Source organism: Lygodium microphyllum, chromosome 1 (assembly GCF_053477565.2).
Source record: "Lygodium microphyllum isolate KBCC chromosome 1, Lygodium_microphyllum_v1.1.10, whole genome shotgun sequence".
Taxonomy (NCBI): domain Eukaryota; kingdom Viridiplantae; phylum Streptophyta; class Polypodiopsida; order Schizaeales; family Lygodiaceae; genus Lygodium; species Lygodium microphyllum.
Window position 1 is genome coordinate 62,830,298 of NC_141135.1, and position 17,261 is coordinate 62,847,558.

Below are 17,261 nucleotides of genomic sequence, written 5' to 3' on the forward strand. Positions count from 1 at the left end.
AGAGAGGTAGGTAAAAATAATATCATGTTGTAGGCACCTTTAAAACCCATGCCTGCACACGTATTAGTGTGAAGCACTAGTATAATAAACACCTGTAACCTTTTTTTTCCTTGAGAATACTTAACAATGTATTAAACTTTTTAACAATTGAGTTGACACCTCGGTTTTTTGACCATTGGGACTCGGGCAAAACATGGTAAATATTTTTTTAACGCGCTTCAAAAAAAAAGAACAAAAAGCATATTTACAATGCCTCTCCCACAGAACGTGGTGAAGTTTGGATGACCCACATTTTGACGCATCTAAATTCTCTCAATGATGGAGTGTGACAAGAAGGAAGCTAGCGATGGAGGGCTGTTGCGGCACAGGAGTCAACGCTAACGCATGCATGATGGCGATGGACGCCTCTCGTTTCTGCAGCCGCCTCACCATCGTCGGCAGTGATTCGCTTGGTGTAGTGCTCAGAGGAAGGTGGCGCCTCACCTTCTTGCAGTCATTTCCCGTCCCTCATCCATGGCTCTGGCGCTTCTCCAACACTTCATTGCAACAATGGCAATGGAGCAGAAGCTCAATACGGCCGTGCAAGCGCAAGGGTACTACTTCTTTCTCTGTATTTGCAGCAATAAACGAGCACGCTAATGCTTCTGATAATGATGTTGTACTACAAGAAGCAGCAGCAGCAGTAACAGCAGCAATAACTGATGACGACGAAGACGATGATAATGATGTTCATGATGATGATAATGGTGATAACAATGGCGTTGAACCGTTCCAATCCAGCCCCTTGGAGAACTTCCACTTGTGCCATCATGCATTCTTCGAGGGCGGCGACTTGACTTACCTCAAGCGGTTGCTAGATGCAGGCTCTCTATCAAGTGCCCCTTGCATCCTGGTGATGCTAGGCAGTGAGGCTTTTGTGGACGGGGTCTATCAGAGGTGCCCTGATGCATCTGTGGTTGTCGCACACTTCTCTATTGACATCTTGGCTAGCATCAAGGAGAAGTATGATGATGCACGATGCTGGTACATTACTGGTACAGACTTTGCCGACATTGATATCTCTGGATTGTACGACACCATCTTCCTTAACCATTTCTCAGTCTTCTCAAGCTCTCTGGAAAAGGTTTTGCATGATGTTGCACAACACTGCAAGCTTGGTAAGCTTCTTAACTAATTGATCATGTGGGTGTCCTGTTGTTGACTGCAGAACCTTTTTATAAATGTCCTAGTCTGCTCACACATTTCTGTTACAAATGACCATGCTTTGTATTGTCTTGTTTTTTTTAAAGTTGTCATCGAAATGAATTCTTACTTTGGTGTTAACAATGTACTCTCTCTGTGTGCAGTTTATCTCCTCCTTTTACTAGTTAAGATTTCCATGTTTAAGTAGGTGGCAGTTTCCTTTATGGCATGTGCCATGTACTGATGGCTGTGTTACTTTTTGACTACCAGGGGGAACAGTAGTAATCAGTCTCCCACAAGACAAGAAAAGTTTGTTGTCAATCAAGGGTCAAAGTCATGGTCTTTTGCAATCTTTTCTTCCAGACAGTGAAGAGCTAGCAAAAATTATGTCTTCTCTGCCTTTTCGTATGGTGTCTTTTAATGAGATGACAGGCTGCTACCTGGCAGCTTTCAAGGCAAGTGTGACTCTGGTACACTTAAACTCTTAAATGATATCCAGCAGCTAAATGCGTTTTATTACTGTTTCTGTTATAGGTCTTTTTGTTGGATGAAGTTATTTTTCTAGTTGATTGTCGTTGATGACACATGTTTGCCCACATCTTTTTTTCCCTTCAGAGGTACCTTTTTTTGCTTTTCTCACACTTATTTTGTTGTTAAACTTTACACCACTGTCTGGAAAGCACAAAGTTAGAAAAGTACAAAACCTTGCAATAATAAGAGACCACAAGTAAAGAGGAATTATTTGTCAAACAAATGTGGAACAATGGAGCAAAGCAATGAAGCTGCTCTATACACAAAGAACTGAACAAAAAAACAGGAACACATGAACTTGGAAATAATGAATTCCGGAAATGGAATCCATATACCAAAGCACAAGTGTATACGCCGCATGGGTTGTGGGCTGTAAAGAAATATTCAAACTCAGAAGATAAACACAAATGTATGACAAAGTGTAGAGCGATAATAATAAAATTCAGAGGTGAAGAGTAACTTGGAGACAATGAAGATGGGAGAAGAATGAACAATTAATAATACAATGCTCAATGCAATAAATACACCATGCAGAGTAAACACAAAACCTTGAACTCCCATGTCTCTGAAGGATTGGGGCAGAGTGATGAGTTGGAGAGCATGTTGTACTTTGGATGACCCCAAAATGCAGCAGGTAGCCTCCAATTAGTGACCAGCTACAGAAAATAGCAGAAGACAGGTTTGCAGGCTGTGCTGTCCCAAAAACGCAGGCTGAGTCTGTCAATGACTGATCTGGCAGTGTAAATGCAGCAAGACTGTTGAGGACCAGCTCCCGGAGTAGTAGAACAGGCTGGGTGGCAGCTGCAGCTGCAAAGGCAGCAGCTTGGAGGGCATGTGATGGCTGGCTAATGGAAACCAAGTTGACTGGTGACGGGTGAATCGCAAAATGCAGCAGTTTTGGGACTGGTGATAATTGGACTGAGTGTGCAATGGAAGAAGGAACACGAACATAGAGAGAGAAAGCAAAAAATGAAGGAAGAAATACTGTACCGACTGAAGATGAATGCTGAATACAATGATGTGGGACTGATTAATCCCTGCATGTAGCCCAAGGCATCAATGAGGGCACCAAATCAAGCTGAGATGATGGAAGCACCAAGTCGGATAGTGCTTGGGAGCCAAAGTGTGCTGAAATCTGCAAGAAGAAGTGATCAGCCAAGTGTGGGCTGTGGCTATATATAGCCAAACTCCTCTAAAATTGTCTAACTGCTAAACAGGGCCTCTAATCTGCCCAACCTGCTGAAATAGGTGATATGCAATCTGACTGCATAGAAAAAATGGGAAAATAATGACAACATATCCTAGGCAGTCATGGAGTAGGTAGTACTATTAGGAGGTGGAATCCAACTAACAGACAGGGGAAATACATAAGAAATGTGCCTAAAATGGAGGAAATGCACGCTAAACTAACGGAACTCCAATGTCTCTGTTTGACTTTGACAAGAGCTCACAACGAGGAGATGACAGATTGACATGATTAAATAGGGCAAGCTAACATCCCCTCTTAGATCTTGGGAGTGTCTGAAGACCCAACAATCTCATATGATGAAGCATTGAAGCTTGGGGCAAAGGCTTCGTGAACAGATGGACCTCATTGTCCGCCGTGGGATAGTAGGCCACTGCTAGCTTGGAATCCAGGATTTGCTCATGAACATAGTGATAATTGAACCTCAATGTGTTTTGTGTGGGCATGAAACATTGGGTTCTTTGCCAGAGCAAGGGCGCTTTGGTTGTCCACGTGTAGTTTTGTAGGTTCCGTTTGTGGAAAGCCAATCTCTGCCAACATATGACGAAAGTGCCTCCATAGCCGTCGAATACAGGGCATGATACTCAACCTTTGTAGAAGAAAGGGCCATAGTAGGCTGCTTCTTGTTGCTCCAAGAGATGGCTCTTGATCCAAGGGAGAAGGGGAAGTTCTACGGTTGGTTAGGCTCTATGCATTGAATGATTCATCATCTAGATAGGATTTGTGGGATTGCTGGAAAGCTTGTTTGTCACTTTGCAAACCGGGAGTGCTAATGGGAGATTTGTGTGTGTTTAACATTTGCAGTCTACCCTTCAACACTCGGTGATGGATTCACTTGAGAGTTGTGTGGCATGATTTTGAATTGGTTGTTCTTAAGCTGGACCTTTGGTCTTTGCTTTGCCCATCGGACTCAAGCTTTACTTTTTAGTTGCTACAATATATTGTCGCATGGTTTAGATTGGATTGTCTGCAGGTTACACAAGATGATCCCTTCTTACTAGAGATTTTGGACATGTGAGTGTTGCAACAATACGCATGGTCTGATAATTTTTCTTTGCAATTTGACATGCTTGTACACCCTCATTGCTTCTTTTGTGTAATTTTTTGGATTGCTCCCTTTGTGTTTAGATTCATCTTATCTGTAGCATCCAATTTTTAATGATTATATGGCACCGTTGATTGATAGATTTTCTCTCGATTTCCCCTTTGGGGGCAATGACTCTTTTGAGCAACTGATATATAATGCGCAAAGGGTTGCTCGGCACTATGGCATTTATCATGTCTCTCTTTGTAGGCAACATCGGCAGGTTGCTGAAGAAATGTCGGCTTTGTTTTGCTCCTTACTGCTTGGTTTTTGTTTATGAACCCTAAGAAAGGTGAATAGTACAATAGGTTAGTTTCTCTATTGGTAAGTTTTTCCTCTTTTGTTTCTTAAGTTTCTTCATCTCAAGGTCATTTCGAAGTAGATAAATCATTCCATTCTTCATTTCAATTCAATGCATTTGATGGACAAAAGGAATCTAAAATATTTTATATAATTGCATCCACAAATCCATTTAATCTACCACCTATTCCTCCCTCTTTTTCTACTGTACCTTTCTTCAAATATCCATTAAGTATATCTCACATGACTTCACATACCACACTAGGGGGCTCTTTACACTTAGGCACTACCTTTAGGACCTCTTTTTTCTCATAGGCGGGTTGTCTATCCATGATGGAGGCTTGTCCTTCTTTTTATACACTTTTTGTATTCTCACGGCCTAGGATACCCTCCTAACCATTCCGGAGTGTGGATAATTTGGTACCACATTTTGCCTCCATGGCATTATCTAGTAGGCCTTCTGGTCATTTCGTTTTGTCCTTGTTCACAATTGGATAGGGTGGACGTGTCTCAGTGTCTACTTCCATCGACACCTTATGGAAACATTCATGTTCTATTGCCTCTGCATTAATCGATATCCTTAGAACACAGAGCCTATTTTTGCCTATGTACCTACTCCTACTTCTCCTTCTTATCCCCCTCTACCACCTCCTTCTTATCCACACTATCCTTCTTATCCTACGTATCCGACACCTCATAGTTCTTTCTCCTCATCAGCCAAGCATGCTTTCATTGACAAGACTTGTTTTAACAGGTCTAACTGTTGAGATTTATGTAATCACACTCTTATGACAACTGCTTTGTATGGAGTAGTAGGATAAGGGACATGCAGCAGCCTAAATCCCATAGGCACAGTGAGAAAAGGGGAACCGTCCTACAACTATAAAAGCATATACTTGACATTGAGTTAAATGATGAATGCTATTGTAGTTTGTACTTTCAATCTTCTCTCTCTACTCAAGATTGTGTTTATGACTCCAAGCTAATTTATCTTGGAACCTAATTCACTTAAGTAACAATTAGTGTATCTAGTCTCAGTCATCATGCTTCTTATCATTGACTTTCCTCCATAGCTAGACCTTGCTCAAGGATTCGTGTTTCCCAACACGGTATCAGAGTCATGGTGAGCTCAGTTTAGCTCAACTCACTGCTCCTCCAGCTTCCCATAACCTTTGGTTAGCTCAGCTACACAAGAATCTTTAATCTCTTACTTCATTTTCACTCTACCATTCTTGACCTCCATAGGCAATAACATCTATCTCTGTTGGAGCAGCTATATCTCTTCAACCAAGCCATATCTCTTTGAACCTTCTTCTCAAGAGTTGTTTCTTCAGGTCAAGTTGCAACTTCTTGACACAAAAATCGAGGATATTGATATGCATCATGCCCGACATTCTCACTTTCCTGAAATTGGGTGCAGTTTTGACAACGATCACTTCGAAGGCTTAGATCTCTCAATTCAGGCAAAACAAGTTCAAAACCCTCTTAGGGGGACTTAGGCCCATTAGTGAGGGTCCTCCATCTCAAAGGGTTTGAGCAAATTTGACCTGTGGAGCTCATGGAAGCTGATTTACAGCCAACAATCCTTGTTTTGACAGGACAGCCATAGCCATTTTGATCTCGAGCTAAAAAATTACTTCATTTTCTCACTCCCTTGGCTTAAACAACCCACTACAACTTTGATCCATTGTATCATTGAAGTTCTAGTAAGTGTAACCCTCAAAGCCATTAGCAAGAAGAAGATTCAAGTTAAAGATCAAGCATAAAAATCCAACATTAAGATTCAAGCTAGTATCTTTTGATACTACATAGTGTTATTTGATGCTACCATTATTTGTGTCCTTTGACACAATTGCTTTCAACTCTTTTGTTAGTCAAAACTTAGAGATTTGAGGCTGATTCTCAATCATGGGAATGAAGTTTTTTATGTGGGTACCTGTAATAATTTATAAAGAATGACACAATACTACTTACTCACCTGTACTACATAGAAGATGTTTTGCTCTACTTGCAGAAATAAATGAAGTTATCTACATCCAAGTGCAATCAATGATTCTGTTTGAAGATTTTGAAGATATTTGAGTTTTCATGGTCATTATGCAAAACCTGAAGCTTGTGACCCCTTTCCTTGAGGGCGACCAGAAGATAAAAGACAAAGAAGAAGCAAGCAAAGTGGAGAGTATCAAAGTAAAGAAGGACAAGGAAAAGAAGATTTGTTATGCTGAAAGAAAATCACAAAAAGCTTACAATGTCATATTTGAAAGAAGATGTGTTATGTTGAAAGAAAACCACAAGGGCCTATTGGACCTTGTCTCCAAATTTTACTAGACATTTTTAAAGCCTTGTATGTACTTGTATGCTCCAATCATAAGCTTTGTAATCCTCATGTAACCTGTGGACTATAGCCTCTGCACCCTTAATGAGGCCTTGTGACATCCTCTAGCTTTATATGGTTGGTTTTTTCGATGTCTACACTTAACAAGGTTCTACTCATGATAGCCTTTGTATACTGAGTGCTTTTTATGGTTGTTATTGAGAAGGGGTGTTGAGATTTACGCAATCACACTCCTAAGACAGCCTCTTTGTATGAAGCAGTAGGGCAAGGGATATACAACAACCTAGGAGAAGCTGCCTAAATCCCATAGGCACAGTGAGAAAAGGGAAACCATCCTACAACTATAAAAGCATGTATTTGACATTGAGTTAAATGATGAATGCTATTGTACTTTGTACTTTCAGGCGTGTCTCTCTACTCAAGATTGTGTTTATAAGTCTAAGCTTATCTATCTTGGAACCTAATTCACTTTAGTAAGAGTTAGTGTGTCTAATCTCAGTCATCATGCTTCTTGTCATCGATTTTCGTCCTCCATAGCTAGACCTTGCTCAAGGATCCGTGTTTCTCAACACTAACTACTCTACTTGGTCAAACTAATGAGACATGTCTTTGTCTAATAGAACCTATGGGATATTGTGCAGGGGTTGGAACCCCAACCCAATCTTGCGCTCGTTCCATATGAGGTTGTCTTCTCATTGAAGGTTAGAAATGCCCCCACTATTGTCGAGTTGATATAAGGCTTGTTACCCAAGTTTCATTATTATCTTCAGCATTTTGACTTAGCATTAGAGTATTAGACATACTTGATTGATCGTTATGTGGCTTGGGATAGGACTTGTCTCATAAATCTTAACCATGAGCTCCAAAACTTCAAAACCACTGATTGGGATGACTTGAAAGTCAAGTTGGTTGACTATTGATAACTTCTCACCGAGTCCTTTTGATCCGTGTCTACTGCTTGCTTCTAACCTTCCCTTAGATTTTTCAGCCTCTAGACCCCCTCCTTGAGATTTGTTAGCTTGTTGATATCAGCAGATCATACTTCAAAATGAGTGACTGGGATGACTTGAAAGTCAAGTTGGCTAACTATTGATAACTTTTCACCGAGTCCTTTTAAGCTAGGTCTATTGCCTGCTTCTAAGCTTCCCTTAGATTTTTCAGCCCCTAGCCCCCCTCCTTGAGATCTGTTAGCTCGTTGATACCAGCAGACTATGCATGATTTAAGAATCCTTCCACTTGATTTCACTTTTGGAGAGCCCTAGAAGATCTACCTGGCTTGCACCTCAAGATTTATTTGTATTGCTCTTTATAAATAATTACATAGCGCTTTTCGAGTCGGAAAGTTGACAGGAGGCTCTTTAGCACCCTCAATGGTGAGAGCCATGGAGAAGAAGTTAGGGCGTATTGATTGAAATGAGACTTGGACCTTGGTGGATTGTCTGAGTCACAAGAAAGTCATTGGGATGAAATGGATATTTAGGAGCAAGCTAAAGGCTGATGGAACTTTAGACAAGTACAAGGCTCGCCTTGTCCTCCAAGGGTTTTGATAGAAGTACAGTATTAACTATGAAGAGACTTCTGCTCCTACGGCGCAATTGATATCTTTTCATTTGTTGGTTATGCTAGCCGCTCATCATGGTTGGCCGATCTATCAGATGGATGTTAAAAGTATATTTTTGAATGGTTATTTGGAGGAGGATGTCTATGTGCAACATCCACCTAGATTTTTTTTTTTGTTGATTAGAAAGATAAGGCCTTTTGCTTGTGGAAAGCTCTTTATGGGCTACAACTAGCATCGCGGTCTTGGGTCCAGAGGATGAATGAGTTTCTTCAAAATCACGGATATCATTCTACCCCTTATGACCCAAACTTATATGTTCGTATTACTTCAGAGGGGTCAGCTATATCCTGTTATATATAGAGGATCTGCTAAATCACTGGCTCAGATACTGTTGATACAGTAGAATGCTATAGAAATTAAGGCCAAGCTTTGTGCTACATGTGAGATGATAGACCTCGATTTATTGTGTTATTTTTTGTGGATGGAGTGTAAAGAAATTCTCTGACACAAAAACAGAAATAACAATCGTACGACAAAGCACAAATTGATAAAAGAACTCAGAGACAATGAACACAGAAAATAAGTGAAGTGATATAATTGTTGAATATACATTGCTCATGCAGCAAACACAATATGCAGTGAATGAATACTGAACCTTGAACTCTTATATCTCAAGGATCAGGGTAGGGGTAATGAGCTGGAGAGTGTGTCGTACTCTAAACGGATCCCAAATCGCAGCAAGGCAGCCTTCGGATGTCGAACACCAGCAAATGCAGCAGTGAGAAGTTGGATTTGATGTAGATGGCAATGAGGAGAGAGAGATACTAAAAACGCAGGCTGCAAGAGAGAGAAAGACTAAAAACACAGGTAGGATAGGCTACAAGAAGAGAGAGTTGCCAAATGCAGGCTGGACAGCATGGCGACAGCTTGCAGAAGTTGGGCGATAGCTGAAGGAGAGAGAAAACTGCCAAACACAGGTTGCAGATGGCGTGACAGGTAGTACGGCAGCAGGTCTGTGTAGGAACAATAGTCACTTGGTTGGGATCAGCTCCAAACTGCGAGAAGAGGTTTGGAAATCAGGTGCTAATTGATGTAGACATCAATCGACAGCTTCGTTGGTTGAGATGTCCTTCGCAAACAGGGTGTGGGCAACAAGCTGAAACACTTGAAATCTGCAAAAACGAGATTGAGGGCTGAATGGAGGGTAGCATATGCATTTATAGAAAGTTTGGGCCCTCCCAAGTGGGTTTGTGCTTATGGGACACATATACTCTCTAGGATGACGTTTCTTTTAAATAAACAAGGTTTCTTCATTAATTAAGCAAGTTTTGGGGCTGTTTAAGTAAAGCTAATGTATTTTTAGCTCAACTCCCCCTCTTAGGCCCAACAACGGTGCCACGAGAAGATCTTTTATCCCAAGGCGTCCCACCCCAAAGCAGCCAGAGCATCGGACAAAGAGTGTGCATTGATTGCCCAGTGGCCTATTAAGACTATAGAGGCGAAGGTTATCTTACCAAGGGAGCCCAAGTGATCACCCTAGAGAGGACATGGCATTTGACAAAGGGTGTAGGTCAGCTGCCCAGTGGCCTACCAAGCCCTACAAAGGCGGATGAAATTAGCTATAGACTGTGTTTGTTTGTTTGTTTTTTTAAAAAAATTGAATTTGATAGATATAGTAGTTAATGGGGGTTCAAATTAGTTTTTGTCCTATTGAGTATCTGTGCCCCAAACGGAAGAATGATAAAGGATGGTTAGACCCAAGACCTTCGCAAAACAATCCCTACCATTATTGGGTGTCGGTGAAGAAGAATAAGGCTAAGGTGTGGATATAGCAAATAAGTGAAGCAAGCAAGCAAGCTAAAGAAAAACTGCCTTGGAGACTTTATGGAAAATGTCACGAATATGGTGGATTCAGAGTCGACCACTCCAAAAGATCGAAAAGGGATAAATGTGTACAGATACATGTGTTTATGAACAGAATGGCAATGCATGGGGTAATGCAAAGGGCGCTGCAAGATGTCATGCTCATGCAAGATGCAATGCAATGGTGCCACTTGGACAGTGCCCTTGTAGGGAAATTATTCACTTGTCCAAGTGTCCTTTTACAATCATATCATCCTGATGCGGATGAAGTTACAAATGTCCATAATACAATACAAAAGAATAAATGAATGAATGTCGAAAAGCTGTAAGTGGCATCACTGTCACTATCAAGAGTAGAAGCCGCCCCCTCTCAAACTGGAAGGGAAAGCAAGAGGGAAGTACCCTCTCCTTGTCAAGTTGAAGTAGGGGAGGGTGATCTTGGGTAACAAGTACTGAAGAAGCCGGTCAACTGCTTTGGTCAAAATACCTACAAAATTGTCGGATGTAGGCACAAACTCTTGGTGGATAGTGCCTAGCTCAACCTGCTCTTTGGAAAAATGAAAGTGAACTTTTACATGCAGCGTCTGGGTGTAATGATCGGATTGCCTACAAGGGCAATGATACTCTAGTTGTCGCAGTAGATGACAGTGTGAGAGTTGCATGGGAAATGAAGTGCCGTTAGTAAACTCCTCAGGTAGATGGCCTTGGTGGTGCCATCGAAGAGAGCCCGGTACTTAGCCTTGGCCATGGAAGCCACTGCCGTCTCTTGCCTATGGCTTGATCAAGAGATGGGAGCTATACCCAAGGTAAAGAGGTAGCCACCAGGAGAACGTCGGGTGTTGGGATCTCCTGTCCAATCAGAATTAGTGTACTGCTGCAAACATAAATTAGAACCAGAGGTCAGGTTGTAAGAATGAGTACACCGTAAATAATGCAACACACGAAGACATGCAATCCAATGTGATATCCTAGGTGCTGTGAAATACTGACTAAGTATGCTAACTAAGTAGTGAATTAACCAAAGAAGTTTTCCTACCATGGAGTGATAAGTGTGTGCATCGAAGGGCTGTCCTAGGGTATTCTCCGACAAGTGAACAATAGGATCAAGAGGTGTTGCAACTGGCCGTGTCTAATCCGAAGTGTGTTGTTCCACAAGTTGAAGTGCGTACTTTTGCTATGACACAAAAATGCATCTCCCAGAACAAACTACCTCCATCCTCAAAAAATAAGACAATAAACCAATGTCTGTTATCTCAAAAGTAGCACTAAGGTTTGCCTTGATGTCCGCTATGGCAGCAAAATCTGAGCCTGTGATGAGTAAGTTGTCAATATATAGCAGGATATAGCTGACCCCCTCTGCAGTAGATCGAACATATAAGTTCGGGTCACAAGAGATAGAATGGTATCCATGAGTCTATAAGAACTCATCTATATTATGGAACCAAGATCACATGCTTGCTTCAACCCATAAAGAACTTTCTGCAAGTGGAATATCTTATCCCTCGGGTTCCTTCATGGAAAGCCTGGTGGCTGCTCCACATAGGCTTCCTTCTCCAAAAAACCATTCAGGAAGGCACTCTTGACATCCATTTGATATATCGGCTAGCCGTGGTAAGTGGCTAGCGCGAGAAGCAACCAGAAAGATATCAACGACGCGGTAGGAGCAAAGGCCTCTTCATAATCAATGCCATGCTTCTATCGAAACCCTTGCACGACAAGGCGAGCCTTGCACTTATCTAAAGTCCCATTAGCTTTTAGCTTGGTCTTGAAAATCCACTTTGTCTGGATAACTTTCTTGTGGCTTGGATGATCCACTAATGTCCAAGTATCATTTCGGTCAATACTCTTGAGCTCCTCCATGGCCTTTCTGTGAGAGTGCGCAACGGAAGAAGAACACGAACACAGAGGAGAGGAGAGAGAAAGCAGAGAATGAAGGAAGAAAGTCTGCACTGACTGAGATGAATGCTGAATACACTGAAATGGACAGAACAGTCCCTGCACGCAGCCCGGAGCGTCAGTGAGGGAACCAGGACAGACTGGAAGCAGTGGCAGCACCAATGCCGGAGACGGAGGCGATGGGAGCAGTGCTGTACCTGCAGAGCATAATGCTGGACTGACTGGGGGGGCTGATATAAATAGCCCCCAGGCCAGCAAACTGGCCGACCAGCCAAACTGGCCGACCTGGCCAGATTTGGCCGACTGCCCAGAAAATGGGCAGTCTGGACAAAAAACAGCCCAGTTTGGGCTGTAACACACCCAGGGCTGCTGGCTAACTAGGGCAGCCACCAAAATGACCTGACAGAGCTCCTCTGTCTCCTGTCAGACTCTGACAGGAGCTCACAACCAGGAGATGACAGACTGAGACTGAAAAAAGAGCAGGCTAACACCCCCTCTCAACTCCTGGGAGAGTCTGAAGACCCAAGAACCGCATGTGATGAAGCAAAGAAGCCTGAGGCAACGGCTTCGTAAAGAGATCAGCTGCATTGGCCGCCGTAGGACAATAGACCACCACCAGCTCCGAATCCACGATCCGCTCTCGAACATAGTGATACTGAACCTCAATGTGCTTCGTGCGAGCATGAAACACCGGGTTCTTGGCCAGAGCAAGAGCACTCTGGTTATCCGCGCGCAGCTCCGTAGGTCCGGTCTGGGAAAAGCCAATCTCCGCGAGTAAGCGACGGAGCCAAACTGCCTCCATAGCGGTCGAACATAGGGCCCGATACTCAGCCTCTGTAGAAGAAAGTGCCACAGTAGGCTGCTTCTTGCTGCTCCAAGAGACAGCACCAGATCCAAGGGTGAAAGCATAACCTGTAGTGGATCGTCTCGAATCCACATCACCTGCCCAATCAGAATCACTCCATCCAGAAAGGGTAATCCCTTCTCTATACATGATCCCGAAGGATCGAGTCCCTTGCAAATAGCGAAGAACTCGCAAGGCCGCCTGCCAGTGATCCTGGGTAGGAGTCTGCATAAAAGAAGACAATAAAGCCACCACAAAAGAGATATCCGGCCGAGTATGAAGCAGCCAGATAAGAGAGCCGACAAGGCACCTGTAACGGGTGGGATCGGTAAGAGGAACTCCAGCTGTCAAAAGCTTGGACTCAGGGTCCATGGGGCATGAGATAGGCCGACACTCAGCCATATCAAACTCCGAAAGAAGTTCGGAGATGTACCTGTGCTGCGAGGTAAAAATGCCCTGTGCCATCTGATAGATCTCCAGACCTAGAAAGAAGTGAAGGATCCCTAGATCGGTCATGTCAAACTCCTGCTGAAGAATGGACCGTGTATGCTCCACCTGCTGAGTGTCGCTCCCTGTAATGATAAGATCATCCACATACAAGATAAGGAACACCGAAAGAGAATCCACAACCCGTAAGTAGAGGTTAGGATCATAAGCGGAGCGCGCAAAGCCACTCTGTAGAAAGAAGCGGTCAATCCGTTGGTACCAAGCACGAGGAGCCTGCTTTAGGCCATAAAGAGCCTTCCGCAGCCTGTAGACATGATCCTCCTTCCCCTGCACAAGAAAACTAGGAGGCTGTGAAACATAAATCTCCTCCTCAAGAACGCCATTCAGAAAAGCAGACTTGACGTCCATCTGGTAGACAGGCCAACGGTGGTGAGCAGCAAGAGCCAAAAGAACTCGGATGGTAGACATCCTGGCTGTAGGAGCAAAAGTCTCAAAGTAATCCAACCCTGCACGCTGTGCAAAACCCTTGGCAACAAGCCTAGCCTTATGCTTGTCCAAGGAGCCATCTGCAAGATACTTGGTCTTAAAGACCCATTTCACACCAATCACCTTCCGTTTCACGAGACGCGGAACAAGCTCCCACGTATGGTTTCGCTCGATGGAATCGAGCTCGGCCTGCATAGCGTGTCTCCAAATATCCTGTGCAAGAGCCTCCTCCACAGTGGAAGGCTCGGAATCCTGAAGAATCTGTGACATAAGAGCATAGTTCACACATAGTGAACTGTCCCGCTGGGCCTGTAAACGGGCTGATCGACGTGGACCTGAAGAAGAAGCAAGAAAGTGAGTAACACTTGAATCCTGCATGAGCCGGCGATACCATAAAGGAATCCTGAGAGACTCCTGCGGCTGTGAGGGAGACCGGGGGGTCTCCGGAACCTGTAAAGCACCCAAATCGGAGAGGGACTCCCCCTCACCGAGTGAAGGTAGATCCTCCGCATCTGAAGAAGGCTGTATATCCCGTGAAGATCCCGAAGTGGCGGTAGAAGAGCTCGTAGTAGACGAAGGCACATCCACCAAAGGGGAAAGGGAAGCCGAAGGAGGAGGAATAGGGGGGGTGCTAAGGGGCATCCTGGAAGGAAGGGAAGGGAGAGAAGGTGGGGGGGGGGGGGTCCGTCGATGATGAAGAAACATCTGTAATAGAACCATCAATCGGATCCTTAGAGGCCGAATCCTCATCAAAGATCACATCCCTGCTCACCTCAATCGTCCGCGTCGTCGGGTCATAGAGCCGATATCCCTTCGTGGTCGTACTATAACCAACGAAGATAAGCTTTCGCGACTTAGAGTCGAACTTCGTCTTCCTCTTCTTCTTGTCCACATGGACAAAAGCATCGCACCCAAAGATGCGAAAATGGGACACGGAAGGCTTCTTTCCAAAGAAAGCTTCATACGGAGTCATGTCCAGTAACGCCAAAGTCGGAGAGCGGTTGCGAATATGCACCGCTGTAGCCACCGCCTCACCCCAAAGGAAATGAGGAAGACTCCTATGCTCCAGCATAGATCGGGCCATCTCAATCATGGTCCGATTCGCACGCTCCACCACACCATTCTCTGATGGTGTGTTCGGATGGGAATACTCCACCCGAATACCATGATCCCTGCAAAACTGAGAGAAAAGGTGAGAAGTGAACTCGCCACCGTGATCAGCTCGAACACCACGAACCTTGGAAGTGATTTGGGTCTCCACAAACACCTGCCACTCACAGAAACGAGAGTACGCCTCGCTCTTGTACTCCAAGAAATAAGGCCACACATAACGACTAAAGTCGTCCACAATCAGCATCAAATACTTGGCCTTCCCAAGGGAGGCCGTGTCCATAGGTCCGCAAAGGTCGGTATGAACCAACTCAAGTGGAGAAATAGCCCGCCTAGAAGCAACCTGCGGGTGAGGCTGCTGGTGCTGCTTGCCCCTCAAGCAGCTAGGGCACAAAGTGTGAAGAGGAGGGAAATCAGGAAGTCCCTCCACCATCTTCCTCCGAGAAGCCCGGCGAAGAGAATCGAGGTTCAAATGACCATACCAAGCATGCCAAAGCAGCCCAAGCTCATGGGAAGTCCGCGCAGCCAAGGTTGTGAGCGTATAAAGCCCACCCTCCTATGTACCTGTCCAAAGAGCATCACCTGTAGAAGCATCCTCCACTGTGACTGCATCCTGAGTAAAAATGACTCGGGTACCTAATTGAGTAAGGCCATGCACAGATAATAGGTTATAACCCAAATCAGGGACATAGAGAACTTTGGTGGAGGAAGACCGCCTGTCAGAAAACATAGGTAAAGTCCCCACTCCTCGAACTCGAACAGGAACTGTAGAATTGTCACCAATGGTGACTGTACCCCCTCTGGAACGAAGATCCTGAAGCCAATCGTGTCGGAAGGTCATATGTGAAGATGCTCCACTGTCGACGAGCCAAGGCTTCTCCTGTGTGGTAGAAGCTAGGGCAGTGTCTTCCTCAACAAAGACATGCACAAACGCAGATTCTGTTGTGGCTGGGGCCGCCTTCGAGTCCTTCTCCTTAGGCTTCAAATGGGGATACTTTTGCCAACACTTCTCCTCGGGATGAGTGCCCTTCCCACAATGGGGACACTTGGGCTTCTTCTCCTTCGCATCCTGCTTGTCCTCCTCCTTCTTGTCCTTGGCCTTCTCCTTCTTTTGTTTCTTCTTCTTGCTGCCACCTGTGCCGGCCGTAAATGCCTTGGTGGAGCCACTGGCTCCCACCTCTTTGAGTCGCTCGTCATGCTCCAGGACAAGCGGGGAAAGCTCCTCCCATAGGAGTGTCTTACGGGTCCTCGAAGTGATGAGGCTGGTGTAGAAGACATCATAACAGCGTGATGGCAGCTGAGTCAACAGAATCATCGCCATATCCTCAGACGATATCAGACGACCAAGAGAGGCTAGCTCGCCTCGCATATCCTCCATCTTCGTGATGTGCTCCTTCATGGAAGAAGAACCATCAAGACTGAGCATCCGCAACTTCTTCTCCAGGGAAATCTTGTGAGCAAATGTCTTGTGCTGATACAAAGACGCAAGCTTTGTCCACACTTCCGCCGCGGTCTGTAACGTGTGAACATGTACAAGAACAGAATCATGGAGACTCATAAAAAGAAAGGAACGGGCTCGAGAGTTGAGCCTATCCCATAAGGCTGCACGGTCCATAGAGGTGCCATCGGACGAATCCACAGGGGGGTCGGTTGATGGGCGAAGAAACAAGCTCCCAAAGGTCAAAGGTATCAAGGATGCAAGCCACCTTGCATGACCATAGGGAGTAGTTGGAACCATCCAACTTATCTTCCTTCGGAAAGGAAGGGAGAATCGGCACCTGTATAGAGGGAATCAAGGAAGGCATCCGCACATCTGAAGCAGTCTTCACTGAAGAAACCTTCGCAGTAGATGGAACCCTCTGAGATGCATGGACTGAAGAAGGACGAGTGCGTGGAGGTTCTTCCCGATGTCGAACTTCACGATAATCCTGCCTCCGCTCAGAGGAATGATGAGAGAGAAGCTCATCCTCTGAGTCTTCAAAACCTGAAAACTGGTAAGACATCTTCCAATCTGCAAAATACCAAAGAAAGTTGTACCGCTGTCGAAATAGGACCAGCAATGTGGTCACCAACCACCAAGACGTAGGCAGAGAGTGCCTACAAACACTTGAATCTGCAAAACGCAAAGAGTACTGATGTCGAACACCAGAGAAAAGACCACCAGCACCAGGAAACAGCCCGGACAGAGGTCTCCAGCAGGAAAAGGGTCGCCTGAGGTGGAAGCGACCTACAGAACAGCAAAACGCAGCCTGTAGGGAGGTCGCCCAGCAGCAGGAGAGGCAGCCTGGTGGAAAATGCAGGGTTGTTGCGTCGCTGGATGACGTGGCAGCATCTACAGTCAGCGTGGGCAGCAAAACGCAGGCTGAACAGCCTTCT

General features: G+C 44.8%; 1 protein-coding gene across 6 annotated transcripts in view; it reads left to right on the forward strand.

Annotated features, from left to right (window-relative positions):
• The first annotated feature begins 260 nt into the window (after positions 1 to 260).
• Positions 261 to 17,261, forward strand: part of LOC148041188 (DNA-directed RNA polymerase subunit beta) — a 117,315-nt gene continuing 100,314 nt past the window's right edge. For 3 of the 6 annotated variants that reach the window (XM_087677563.1, XM_087677555.1, XM_087677572.1), the window contains exons 1-2: positions 261 to 1,157; positions 1,453 to 1,637. In XM_087677563.1, the coding sequence (XP_087533689.1) occupies positions 347 to 1,157; positions 1,453 to 1,637 (996 nt within the window). In that variant the 5' untranslated portion in view covers positions 261 to 346. The remainder of the gene's footprint in view (positions 1,158 to 1,452; positions 1,638 to 17,261) is intronic. The other 3 variants (XM_087677579.1, XM_087677588.1, XM_087677598.1) reach the window with 3 other exon arrangements.